Below are 14,353 nucleotides of genomic sequence, written 5' to 3' on the forward strand. Positions count from 1 at the left end.
AAATTGTTTTTTTTTTTTTTTAAATGAGTATTTCCTTTTAGATTAGGAGCCATAAAACTGAACACTATTTTGAAGGTGATCGAGAGACCTGATGTTTTAATTATAATGGTAAACTTCAGGACGTATCTCTCACACCTCGCCGGCCCTTTCTTACCTTTGGCGATATGTAACAATAAACCTTTTTGGGTTTCTTCACTTTCTCGGCTGCCTGATTTTCCTGATCCACATCTTTCTCGTCATCTTCCTCATCTGTGGTGGCTGACAGGTTTCGACCCATGGTGGCAAATGTGACTGGTGATAAATGCCACTGAGAGTGAGCGTAATTTGTTGTGCTGTACAAGTACGCCTCGAAGTAAACACTGATTCCCGGAGTGAATACGTTCTTTTCTACTGTGCTCTCTTCATTTTCTAGTGTTTAAAAAAAGTTCAAATAGTGAATGTGCATAATTTTCTCCACACAGAAATCTCTTCAGTCAGGAGGGCAGGTTGCTTTAGGTCAGTATTAATCACTCACTTTTTGTCAAGGGCTACAAATGTGTTTCGCAAGGATCTTTTTTCAGGAAAGCTGCAACAAGGAATGATGGAATGCAAATCTACACATGTGATTCCCCAGACAGTGAGCTCCCGAGTTCAATCCTGCAGTTGTGGGTAGTTGCCACGTTTCCACAAGGCAGTTTCCCACAGGAAGGCTAAAAAAAAGTTAAAGCCCCAAGCCCTGAAGCATTCCCTTGCCTTCGGTTATAAATCTCATCATCATAAAGAAACTACTCATGAAATAACACTGGGCGGCCAGCTGGTGGCGCCATCCAAGGAGTATAAATACTCGGGCGTGGGCCCAGCTTGCCCAGGGACATTTTGTAAGACAGGAACTAGTGAAGTACAACTAGACCTCCATGTTCTGAAACAAGTTGTTAAAGCCTTGCTTTATACTCAAACCAAGTGCGTAGTGAGTTTTATTACGTCACCTTCTCTTATTGGGAAACAACAAGCAGACTATATTATTATCAGTGCCTGGTCCTGAAATGCTATTTGGACATACTGGCCTGATGTGGAATTACAACAACAACAACATGCATTTATATAGTGCCTTTAACATAGTAAAATGTCTCAAGGGACTTCAAAGGAGTTATCAAACCAAACTTGACATTGATCCACATAAGGAGATATGAGGACAGATGGCCAAAGGCTTGGTCAAAGAGGTAGGTTTTGAGGAGTGTCTTAAAAGGAGGAAAGAGGTACAGCAGCGGAGAGGTTTAGGGCCTAGGCAGCTGAAGGTACGGCCGTCAATGGTGGATCAATTAAATCGGGGATGCACAAGAGGCCAGAATTGGAGGTGTGCAGAGATTTCAGAGAGTTGTAGGCCTGGAGGAGGTTACAGAGACAAGGGGGGACAAGGCCATGGAGGGATTTAAAAATTCAAATCGAGGCGTTGCCGGCCCAGTAGCCACTGTAGGTCAGCGAGCACAGGTGTGATGGGTGAACAGGACTTGGTGTGAGTTAGGATACGGGCAGCAGAGTTTTGGATGAGCTCACGTTTACGGAGGGTGGAAAATGGGAGGCCGGACAGGAGAACATTGGAATAGTCATGTCGAGAGGTAACAAAGGCATGGATGAGGGTTTCAGAAGCAGACAATATGAGGCAGGGTGGAGTCGGGCGATGTCACGGAGGTGGAAGTAGGTGATCTTGGTGAGGGAGCAGATACATGGTTGGAAGTTCATCTCGGGGTCAAATATGACATCAAGATTGCGAACAGTCTGGTTCAGCCTCAGACAGTTTCCAGGGAGAGGGTTGGAGTCGGTGACTAGGGATTGGAGTTTGTGGCGGGGACTGAAGGCAATGGCTTCGGTGTTTCCAATATTTCGTTGTAGGAAATTTCTGTGCATCCAGTACTGGATGCCGGAACAGCAGTGTGATAAATCAGAGACAGTAAGGGGTCGAGAGGTGTGGTGGCGAGGTAGAGCTGGGTGTCGACAGCGTACATGTGGAGCCTGACTTGTTTTCCAATGATGAAGCTGAGGGGCAGCATGTAGATGAGAAATAGGAGGGGGCCAAGGATACGGGAGTGGGAAGAGAAGCCATTGTAGGTGATTCTCTGGCTATGACCGGATAGATAAAAATGGAACCAGGCAAGGGCAGTCCCACCCAGCTGGACGACAGAGAGGAGAGGTGTTGGAGGAGGGTGGTGTGGTTGACTATGTTAAAGGCTGCAGACAGGTCGAGAAGGGATAGTTTACCACGGTCACAGTCACATTGGAAGGGCCGTTTCAGTACTGTTGCAAGGGCAGAAACTTGACTGGAGGGATTCAAATATGGAGTTGCGAGAAAAATGGGCACAGATTTGGGAGGAGACACCTTCAAGGACTTGAGAGGAAAGGGAGGTTGGAAATCAGGCAGTAGTTTGCAAGGACAACTAAAAAGGGCAAGCTGGATCACAATTATATAATTTAGGTTTTGAGCCCTACTCACCACTAAGAATGATGATGTCGAACTCCCCGTTACCAATCAATTGATCCCAGTAGGTAACAGATACCCTAAAACAACCTCTTCTCCACAACGTCAAGTTCAGAAGCACCAGGCACATTGTCTTATTCGAGGAAATGGTTTTGTTAAACAAAACATCTGACATTTCATTTTCAAGGGCCCCAAGCTGAAAATACAAGTGAGGGATAGATTAATTAGCTATAGACTAGCAGTGAATTGCGCAGCTTACAGGCGGTTTTCACAATCTCAGCGAAAGCATTAGAAAATTCACAAACCTGCAGGCCACGCGGTGCACATAACGTAAAGTATTGGATATGAGTTTACACCCACGATCCTCCATTTGCTGAGATAATTGATTTGAGCTGCTTTGCTATGGGGCAGTGCAGAGTGGAGGCCAGGCACTCCCCACAGGGAGCCAGCGGAAGTGTGGAAGGAGAGCCACTCTGTGCTAATGTTGCGCATCTCCTAATGCTCATCGCAGAGCAGCATCAGTGAAAGCCTGGGTGTGCAGTACCTACCTGGTCCCCTCCCCTTTATCAAGAACAGTGACAGCATGGAAACAGCTGGTTTCTAATTTCTGAAAATAGCTTACAAATAAATTCATAGTTTTAAACTTGCCCCCGAAAAATAAATGGTCCTCGAATGAACGTAAATCTTAACATTTAAACATATTTCTATTCGAGGATTTCTTCCCTTTCTCTACTCTCCTTGAGCCTTGCACCACCTGTGGCCAAGACAATTTGCTCCCAAGCCTGTGCCGATGGCAGCTTGAATCAGCCACTAGAAAGAATGCATGAGCAGCCCAGGGTCTAATCTTGTTTTAATTTACTCTTGTGGGAAAGGGCCTAGTCTCCAAACAGCACCACTTTACAACAATTAGCTTGAACCTGTGTCCTACCAACTTTGTGCAACACAATGGTAGTCCAATGCGTTCTCCTGCCACCCCTTATCACAGAACTTTGTGTTTTCTTAATTGTTTAAAATTCAGCTTTTTCAATTCAGAAATCATCTGATAATGGAAGCATTACTTCTTAGTGTAGTGCGACCGTGGATGGCACTAGTTAGTCCATCTCATCCAATTTTTTGCCTCAATCAATTTCTGAAACTTGGCAGCTCTCCTAATTGAAGCAGTAGTGTTATGCTGTTTCTAAAATAGGATTTTGAAAGTCAGTAACTTTCCAGCAGGGGGTGTTATTTAGACTGCAGATACTTCTGAATGGCAGAAACCAAACACTTGTCTTCAGGTTATCCCGCTACAATTTATTCACATAAGTAAAGCTGCCATCGAGGCTACTTTGTGGAATGATAAATGGGAGGGAGGAGTGTTGAAGTTGGCAATGCTAAAAACTGCCAGGTAAATAACCCTTTCATATGCGTCAGATTCTCCGGAGAAGGTCAGGAAGGCAACAGGGAGAACAGCAAATATGGAAGAATGACTTGCTCTCAAAAAGCAAAATGCCTGGAATGCCTACATCAAGGATGCTAGGAAACAGCAGAGCAATAGGAAAATTGGTAGAGTCTATTACTCAGTTATGACTAGAGGTTGAAGTAGAATATATTTTCAGATTATTTTCATAGCAGGAGTTCGGGGGCGGCAGCAGAGAGGAGGTGAGCCCGGTATAAAAACCGGCGCGAAGACCAAGGCCCGAGACCAGTTCGGGGGCGGCAGCAGAGAGGAGGCGAGCCCGGTATAAAAACTGGCGCGAAGACCGAGGCCCGAGACCAGTTCGGGGGCGGCAGCAGAGAGGAGGTGAGCCCGGTATAAAAACCGGCGCGAAGACCGAGGCCCGAGACCAGTTCGGGGGCGGCAGCAGAGAGGAGGTGAGCCTTACCAACTCAGCAGCGGGGAGAGAGGTAAAAAGTAATCAGAGTGTGATGTCACCAGGGAGCAGGTAAGTGATTGGTTGGTGAGTATTTCTCTTTTTTAAACTTTAACTCTGTAGTTTATAGTTACTAGGGTCTTTTCTGGTGTAGCAGGGACTGTTGGTAGACTATACAAGCGCCTTAGAGATATCTTTAATTGGTGATAGTAAATTAATTTAAATTAATTAAAGGGAAGGTCATGCCAGGAAAGCCCAGCCCCGTGATATGCTCCTCTTGCTCTATGTGGGAATTCAGGGACACTGCCGGTGCCCCTGATGACGTGTGCCGGAGATGCATCCAGCTGCAGCTACTAGCAGACCGCATTGAGGCGCTGGAGCTGCGGGTGGATGGGTTGTTGAGCATTCACGATGCTGAGAGGGTCGTGGATAACACGTTTAGTGAGTTGGTCACACCGCAGGTAAGGGCTGCACAGGAAGATAGGAAATGGGTGACCACCAGGCGGAGCAATAGAAGCAGGCAGGTAGTGCAGGGGACCCCTGTGGCCATTCCCCTCTCAAACAGGTATACCGATTTGGATACTGTTGAGGGGGATGACTCACCAGGGGAAGGCAGCAGCAGCCAACTTCCTGGCACTGGGGGTGCTCCTGCTGCCCAGGAAGGGAGGAAAAAGAGTGGGAGAGCAATAGTGGTAGGGGATTCTATAGTAAGGGGAACAGATAGGCGTTTCTGTGGCCGTAGACGTGAATCCAGGATGGTTTGTTGCCTCCCTGGTGCCAGGGTCAAGGATGTCACTGAGCGGCTGCAGGTCATTCTGCAGGGGGAGGGTGAACAGCCAGAGGTCGTGGTCCACATTGGTACCAACGACATAGGTAAAAAGAGGGATGAGGTCCTGCAGCAAGAATTTAGGGAGCTAGGTGGAAGATTAAAGAGCAGGACCTCAAGGGTTGTAATCTCTGGATTACTCCCGGTGCCACGTGCTAGTGAGTATAGGAATAGGAAGATAGAACAGATGAATGCGTGGCTAAAGGGATGGTGCAGGAGGGAGGGCTTTATTTTCCTGGATCACTGGGTCTGCTTCTGGGAAAGGTGGGACTTGTGCAAGTCGGACGGTTTACACCTGAACCAGAGGGGAACCAATATCCTTGCGGGGAGGTTTGCTAGCACTGCTGGGGGGGGGTTTAAACTAACTTGGCAGGGGGATGGGGTACAGAGTGGAGCTATAGTAGGGGGTGATTTACAGCCAAATACGGAGGAAAAAACAAGTCAGCTGGGAAGGCAGAGCAAATATGTGAAGGCAAAAGGGAATATGGCAGGGCTGGAAGGCATTTATTTTAATGCACGGAGTCTTGCAAATAAGGTGGATGAACTGAAGTTGTTGTTGAACACATGGGAGTACGATATTGTTGCTATCACGGAGACATGGTTGAGGGAGGGTCAGGACTGGCAGCTCAATATTCCGGGGTATAGAATCTTCAGGCGAGACAGAGGGGGGTGTAAAAGGGGAGGGGGTGTTGCAATATTAATTAAGGAGTCAATTACTGCTGTAAGGAGGGATGATATATTAGCGGGTTCCTCTAATGAGGCCATATGGGTAGAACTTAAAAACAAAAAGGGGGCAAGCACTTTGCTGGGAGTGTACTATAGGCCCCCAAACAGTCAGGGGCAAATCTCAGAGAAGTGCGAAAATAATAGGGAAATAATAGTGGGGGATTTCAACTTCCCCAATATAAATTGGGATAGTCAGAGTGTGAAAGGCTTAGAGGGTGCAGAATTCTTAAAGTGCATCCAGGAGAGCTTTTTGAGCCAACATGTAGAAAGTCCTACAAGAGAGGGGGCGGTACTGGACCTAATTCTGGGGAATGTAGCCGGGCAAGTGGTGGAAGTGTCAGGAGGAGAGCATTTTGGCAACAGTGACCATAATTCGGTGAGATTTAAGGTGGTCATGGAAAAAGACAAAGACGGCCCGGAAATAAGGGTTCTAAATTGGGGGAAGGCCGATTTTAATACGATAAGGCAGGATCTGGCCAAAGTGGACTGGGAGCAGCTACTTATAGGAAAATCCACATCAAAACAGTGGGAGACTTTCAGAAGGGAAATAGAGAGAGTACAACGCCAACATGTTCCTGTAAAGGTCAAGGGTAGGACCAACAAGCAAAGGGAACCTTGGATGACAAGGGATATACAAAAATGTATTAGGAAAAAAAGGGGGGCTTTTGGCAGTTACAAAAGACTAAAGACGGAAGAAGCCCTAGAGGAGTATAAAAAGTGCAGGGGCATACTTAAAAAAGAAATTAGGAGGGCGAGGAGGGGCCATGAAATAACACTGGCGAGCAAAATAAAGGAAAATCCTAAGATGTTTTATAAGTATATTAAGGGCAAGAGGATAACCAGGGAAAGGGTAGGGCCCATTAGGGACCAAAGTGGCAATCTGTGTGTGGAGCCAGATGACGTAGGCGGGGTTTTAAATGAATTTTTTGCATCTGTGTTCACTATGGAGAAAGACGATGTAGACATAGAAATCGGGCAAGGGGACTGTGACATACTTGAACATATTAGCATCGAGAGGGAGGAGGTGCTGGCGGTTTTAGCAGGCCAAAAAGTGGATAAATCCCCAGGCCCGGACGAGATGTATCCCAGGCTGCTGTGGGAGGCAAAGGAGGAGATTGCAGGGGCTCTGACACAAATTTTCAGAACCTCTCTGGCCACAGGGGATGTACCAGAGGACTGGAGAACAGCTAACGTAGTACCATTATACAAGAAGGGTAGCAGGGATAAACCAGGGAATTACAGGCCAGTGAGCCTAACATCTGTGGTAGGGAAATTATTGGAAAAAATTCTGAGGGACAAAATTAGTCTCCACTTGGAGAGGCAAGGATTAATCGGGGATAGTCAGCATGGCTTTGTCAAGGGTAAATCATGTCTGACAAATCTGATTGAATTTTTCGAGGGGGTGACTAGGGGGGTGGATGAGGGAAATGCTGTGGATGTGGTTTACATGGACTTCAGTAAAGCTTTTGACAAAGTCCCGCATAGGAGACTGGTCAAGAAGGTAAGAGCCCATGGGATCCAGGGTGCCTTGGCGCGTTGGATCCTAAACTGGCTGAGTGGCAGGAGGCAGAGGGTGATGGTCGAAGGTTGCTTTTGTGACTGGAAGCCTGTGTCCAGTGGGGTACCTCAGGGATCGGTGCTGGGTCCCTTGTTGTTTGTGATCTACATAAATGATTTGGATGAGAATGTAAAAGGTATGATCAGTAAGTTCGCAGATGACACGAAAATTGGTGGGGTGGTAAATTGCGAGGAGGAAAGCCTCAGGCTACAGGACGATATAAACGGGTTGGTCAGATGGGCGGAAAAGTGGCAAATGGAATTTAACCCTGAAAAGTGCGAGGTGATGCATTTTGGACGGACAAATAAGGCAAGGGAATACACAATGAGTGGTAGGACCCTAGGAAGTACAGAGGGTCAGAGGGACCTTGGTGTACATGTACATAGATCCCTGAAGGCAGCGGAACAGGTAGATAAGGTGGTTAAAAAGGCATATGGGATACTTGCCTTCATTAGCCGAGGCATAGAATATAAGAGCAGGGAGGTTATGATGGAGCTGTACAAAACGCTGGTGAGGCCACAGCTGGAGTAGTGTGTGCAGTTCTGGTCGCCTCACTATAGGAAGGATGTGATTGCTTTGGAGAGGGTGCAGAGAAGATTCACCAGGATGTTACCTGGGATGGAGCGCCTCAGCTATGAAGAAAGACTGGACAGGCTGGGGTTGTTTTCCTTGGAGCAAAGAAGACTGAGGGGGGACCTGATTGAGGTGTACAAAATGATGAGGGGCATAGATAGGGTAAAGAGGAACTTTTCCCCTTAGTAGGGGGGTCAATAACAAGGGGGCATAGATTCAGGGTAAGGGGCAGGAGATTTAGAGGGGATTTGAGGAGGAACTTTTTCACCCAGAGGGTGGTTGGAATCTGGAACTCACTGCCTGAAAGGGTGGTAGAGGCAGGAACCCTCAACATTCAAGAAGCATTTGGATGAGCACTTGAAATGCCATTGCATACAAGGCTATGGACCAAATGCTGGAAAATGGGATTAGACTGGACAGGGATTGATGGACGGCACAGACGCGATGGGCCGAAGGGCCTCTTTCTGTGCTGTATAACTCTATGACTCTATGACCAGGAGTTTCTCCAAAGCTTGGAGGTCAATGCAGGATGTTAGTAACAGCAGGCATTTAAAAGAACAGAAATCAGTCTGAATTTTAATGTAGGATCTCCTAAAATGTTCTATCTGCTGTAGATTCGTTAACAGCCAGCTCGTCACTCACCTCTTCGATCTGCACTTTGTAATTATCCTGGTCAATGATGGCCAGTGCATTACTTGTCGGGTTATCGTATTCGTCGCGTGGGGCGATCTGCAACGTGTGCTCCTGTCCACTGGTCAGTACCAGAGTGGAGAAGTGGTAGAGAATTTTTGTTTTTGCTGGAAATACTATTCCTATAAATGGGAGAGGGAAAATACATTTCAGTGGAGTTTTCCCAGTTTCAGTATCAGATGATGAGATGCGTGATTTATTTTGACTATCGAGATGAGAGAATTAACATTTTTTCCACTTTTTGGTCCCAGCATCAAACCGACTCGCAGGTAAAGTATAGCATGGGCCAGATGCAAAATAAAGATCTCTCTACATTGGCACTATGATATACCTTAACACCCAACTTGAAAAGAACACCTCCACACGGCACCCGAGTGGCATTTCAATTTCCCCTATTTACTATCCTTATGATCTTCAGGGTATGGCATGATCACAAGATAATTATGGATGAGGAGGGCTATTCAAGCCATTTTAATTCATCTGTCCGGATAGGCCCTAAAGTCCCCTTGTTGTAGCATCCAATTGTTTCTTAGATGATTCTGGGACTTTTGCCTCTACTAGTCTTCCTGGAAGTCTATTCCATATGAAGAACTTGTTAATTTACCTTTTACAAGTTTAAACCTGTGTCCTACACTTGCAATTGCCCCCTCACCTCTGAGTCAGTAGGTTGTGGGTTCAAGTCCCACTCCAGGGACTTGAGCACAAAAATCTCATCTGACATTACATAAAGTTAAAACAGAAATAGACAGTTTCCTAGAAGTAAAGGGAATTAAGGGTTACGGGGAGCGGGCAGGAATTTGGACATGAGTCTAGGTTCGGATCGGACATGGCCCTGTGGGTAGCAGAGCGGGCTCAGGGGCCGTGTAGCCTGGTCCTGCTCCTATTTCGTGTGTCTAATTCTGTTAGATGCAGGAGATGGTTCTGTGATAGTAGATTAGCGGTTAGGATCAGATCAGCCATGATCTTATTGAATGGCGGAGCAGGCTCGAGGGGCCGATTGGCCTACTCCTGCTCCTATTTCTTATGTTCTTATGCAGTACTGAGGGCGTGCTGCACTGTCAGAGGTGCCGTCTTTCAGATGAGACGTTAAACCGAGGCCCATCTGCTCTCTCAGGTGGATGTAAAAGATCCCATGGCACTATTTGGAAGAAGAGCAAATTGTGTCCTGGCCAATAATTATCCCTCAATCAACATTATTGAAACAGATTATCTGGTCATTATCACATTGCTGTTTGTGGGAGCTTGCTGTGTGCAAATTGGCTGCCACATTTGCTACATTACAACAGTGACTACATTTTTTTTTTTTTTTTTTTTTTTTTTAAGTACTTCATTGGCTGTAAAGCACTTTGGGATGTCCGGTAGTCGTGAAAGGCGCTATATAAATGCAAGTCTTTCTTTCTAAGGAATATTCCGGGTTTTACTTTTTCCATTCCCTTAACAATCTTATAAACCTCTATTAAGATCAGTTCTCAGACACCTCCCTTCTAGACCAAAAAGCCCAAGTTTCTTCAGCCTTCCTCACAACTCAGATCCTGGACACTAGGAATCAGCCAAATGGCTCTTCTCTGCAGTGCTCGAGTGTCTCTTGTTTTTTAATGACCAGAATTGGACACAGTATTCAAGGTGCAGTCTGACGAGAGCGCTATGCAATTTGATCACGACCTCCTCTGACCCATATTCTAGTGTTATGACTATGCAATTCAACGTTTAATCGGCTGTGTTGATTGCTGCTTTGCATTGGTTGGATACGTTGAGCTTCGAGTCTACCAAGACTCCTCGGTCTTTTTCAACTTCATTCTTAACTACTTCAACTTCATTCAGAGTGTGCGTGTCGCTTATTTTTCCTTCCTATGTGCAGTACTTGTATGCCTTCGATTTTTGTCAAATCATAGGCAGTGTTTACAGGCTAAGGATTGGATTACGATTATCCAATTGAACCCACACAGGCAGCAAAGAAAGGAGACTTCTGTCTCATGGGTCCAAGCTTTATTAGAACTTAAATTCCAGAGGTGGTAAGTAGTGCGTTCGAACCATAATTTTAGTGAAAGGATCTACTAGTTTTACAATACAACGGAGTCTTTATCTCCCCTCCCTCCCACCAACAGAATTTAGTTGCCTTTCTACTTTGACTAACAACTTGTCAGCTTTAGAGAATTCGGGATGCAGGTCTTCACGTATGTATAACAATAACTAACTGAACTTCATCAATGTAGGTGGGACAATAAATAATTAACAATGACAGGAAGAGAGAATGAGAGAAAAAAAGAGCCAATATGAGTGGGCTTGTAACCGTGTTTCCACATGCACTCAACTCTTGATCTCACACTCACCGCTGTGGGGAGGCCAGGTACTCATCATCCCACCACCCCACCCCACCGCCCTGCCCCACCCCCCCAGAAAGAAACAAAAAACTGGAGAGAAAATTAGAGGACAAGTCATAAGGGGCTGCTTTTAGGTACCATTAGTGGCCAATTACCTACCTATTTATGGAGGCCTGGATGCAAGGTGCTCAGTTATCAATGTTGCCTGGTGTGGACAGACTAATAGAGAGAAAGAACATATAGATAGGTAATCTCACCCCTAATGAAAACAAACACATACTTACACCTACCAGGTTGAAATGTTTTGTAGTACGGGCTGTACGCAACATTCAATCCTCCGAGTTTGACAGTGATTTCGTACCTTCCCGCCTTCCGCACCGTGAAGCCCACCTTCACCACATTGTTGTTCTGCACCTGAAGCACTTCCTGTGTGATAGGAACATCCAACCCAAGGTCCATGTGCGAGATGTGAATCCGTAATCCCACTGGGCGATATGCAGGGAATGGTTGCCCATTCTTGTAGAACAACTGCACAGCAATATAGGAAGAATTTTTTTTCTGAAATAAACCTTGAAATAAACACTCCTCCTTGTTCTACACACTCTTGTCAACTACAAGAAACTCTTTTTTTAATTCGGCACCGACGGGACCGGCGTGGTGCCAGTTTATCAAAAAGTCCGGATTACAGAGAGGTATAGTTAAAAGGTACGAGAGCTCCGTACACAGCAACAAATCCAGGCTTCCCTGTTGCTTAGCAACAGGTGCAGGAACTCGGGCCACAGACCAAGCGTCCCTGTTGCTTAGCAACAAGTGTAGGAGCCCCGGTTACACGGCCACAGATCCAGGAACGGCCACTAATATGAAGTAAAACTTACCCGAACCTACTCCTGAATTTTGCCGGTTAACAGAGATTTCCGGTTATTTAGGTGCCGGTAAATCGAGAGTTTCCTGTACTGATGGCAGGAAGATAGAGCACGAGAAGAAAGCATTCATGAGCCACATTCAAATGAAAATAAAATTCCATCATAAATATCAAAGCCATTATAAGCACACAAACTACATCCCAAACAAAGAGATACTATTAATTAACATGTCTCTTGTTAGCCACGGTTGGACTACTTTTCCTGTGGGGTTTTTGTGCCTTAAAGGAATGTATATTTGTTGTAAATTATATATTAATTCTTTAAATGCTAGCCATTGCTTGTCTACCATCATACCTTTTAATGTAGTTTCCCAATCTACCTTAGCCAACTCACCCCTCATACCTACATAGTTTGCTTTGTTTAGATTTAAGACCCTAGTTTCAGATTTAACTAAAATCCCTTTCTAACTTAATATAAAATTCTATCATATTATGGTCACTCTTCCCTTGAGTGGTCTCCTGTGCCATGATGCCATGGTCAGCTTGCTCATCCATCCTTCAGGCTTTTCCCTCATCCACACAGGCAGCAAGAACCTCATACCTGTTGGACAAGGACAAATGCTGGGGCTCCTCCAGCACTTTACCAGCAGCCCCCTTACCCTGCCTGAGTTGCAGTCACACCGCCTTGTCCCTGATCACTAACCAGACCTGTACCACTACCTAACCTAAGGGGTGTGACTACCCCCTGGATCAAAGTGTTCAGGTAACTCTCCCCCTCCCTGATGCCCCATGAGGTGTTCAGAGCCCTATATGTGTTGCTGTGCAAATGTTAGGAAAAATGGACATGAGGGAAGCGGTTCTCCCATCAATTTACCTTCCATATCTCTTCCTCCCTCCCCCCATGGATAAATGCTGAACTTTGGCTCAGGTCGCATAGCAAGGACTCACCATGTCAGTAACTATGAAAACAAACACTCTTCCTACCAGTCCATAGGTCTGAGTGTTAGCCTGGAGACAGTCGACAATCCCTTCATAATGTTGCAACCCCCCATCCTCAATTATTGGAGTATTGTGTCCAATTCTGGGCACCAGACTTTAGGAAGAATTTCAAGGCCTTGGGGCAGGTGCAGAGGAGATTTACTAGAATGGTACCAGGGATGAGGAACTTCAGTTACATGGAAAGACAAGAGAAGCTGGGATTGTTCTCCTTCGAGCAGAGAAGGTTAAGGGGAGATTAATAAAGGCGTTCAAAATCATGAAGGGTTTTGCTAAAGAAGGAGAAACTGTTTCCACTGACAGAAGGGTCGGTAACCAGAGGACACAGATTTAAGGTAATTGGCAAAAGAGCCAGGGGTGAGAGGAGAATTTTTTTTTGCGGTGTGAGTTATTATGATCAGGAATGCGCTGCCTGAAAGGGTAGTGGAAGCAGATTCAATAGTAACTTTCAAAAGGGAATTGGATAAATACTTGAAGGCGAGAAAATGTACAGGGCTATGGGGAAAAAGCAAGGGAGTGGGATTAATTGGATAGCTCTTTCAAAGAGCCGGCACAGACGCGATGCACCGAATGGCCCCCTTCTGTGCTGTATCATTCTATGATTCTATGATTCTAATTGCACAAAGTTCTGTACTTCTCATCACCCTCTATTTTTTCCAAACTTCACTGGCTCCCTGTGCTTCTGTGTTTACTTCAAAAATCTGGTCTTGGCTTTCAAACCCCTCTGTGGCCTCATCCCATCGCTGTGTGGACCCTCTATCCTTTAACATGGACTACTCCCTGTCTTCCAATCCCTCCGCTCCACCGTTGGTGGCTGCTCAATCAGCCATTACAGTCTGGTCCACTGAAACGTCCTGCCTAGCTCCCTTAGCCTAGAACATAAGAAATAGGAGCAGGAGGAGGCCATTCGGCCCTTCGAGCCTGTTCCGCCATTCAATGAGATCACGGCTGATTTTCTGCCTCAACTCCATTCACCGGCCCTATCGCCATATCCCTTGATGCCCTTACTAGTCAGAAATCTATCGACCTCCGTTTTGAATATACCCAATGACTGAGCCTCCACAGCCCTCTGGGGTAGAGAATTCCAAAGATTCACCACCCTCTGTGTGAAGAAATTTCTTCTCAGCTCAGTCCTGAATGGCCTACCCTTTATCCTGAGGCTGTGGCCCCTGGTTCTAGACTCCCCAGCCAATGGAAAGATTCTCCCAGCATCCACCCCATCAAGCCCTGTAATAATTTTGTATGCTTCAATGAGATCCCCTCATATTCTTCTGAATACAAGAGAATACAGGCCTATCTCTCTCTCTCCCAACTTTCAAAAACCTACTCAAAATTCTTCTGTTCAATCACATCTTTAGCTCACCCCACTCACCCTAAGCCTCTCCAGTTTCCCTTTTTCCCTCCTGATCATCATTCAGGTTTTCCCCTCCCTAATGTAAAGCAGTTGGCGATGTCTTCCTGAAAGTGAGCAGCCATAAAACTGTTAGTTGTGACCTCCT

The 14,353-nt window shown here is 45.9% G+C and overlaps 1 protein-coding gene across 1 annotated transcript in view; it reads right to left on the bottom strand.

The window, feature by feature from the left end:
• The window catches only part of arel1 (apoptosis resistant E3 ubiquitin protein ligase 1), a 109,415-nt gene that overhangs the window by 57,787 nt on the left and 37,275 nt on the right, over nt 1-14,353 (bottom strand). Inside the window, exons 7-10 of the mRNA XM_086002714.1 lie at nt 11,287-11,524; nt 8,628-8,797; nt 2,468-2,648; nt 155-408 (exon numbers count right to left, since the gene is read on the bottom strand). Coding sequence (XP_085858840.1) covers nt 155-408; nt 2,468-2,648; nt 8,628-8,797; nt 11,287-11,524 — 843 coding nt within the window. The remainder of the gene's footprint in view (nt 1-154; nt 409-2,467; nt 2,649-8,627; nt 8,798-11,286; nt 11,525-14,353) is intronic.

This window comes from Somniosus microcephalus, chromosome 12, assembly GCF_052327205.1.
Source record: "Somniosus microcephalus isolate GS21.2 chromosome 12, FLI_Smic_1.0, whole genome shotgun sequence".
Classification (NCBI taxonomy): domain Eukaryota; kingdom Metazoa; phylum Chordata; class Chondrichthyes; order Squaliformes; family Somniosidae; genus Somniosus; species Somniosus microcephalus.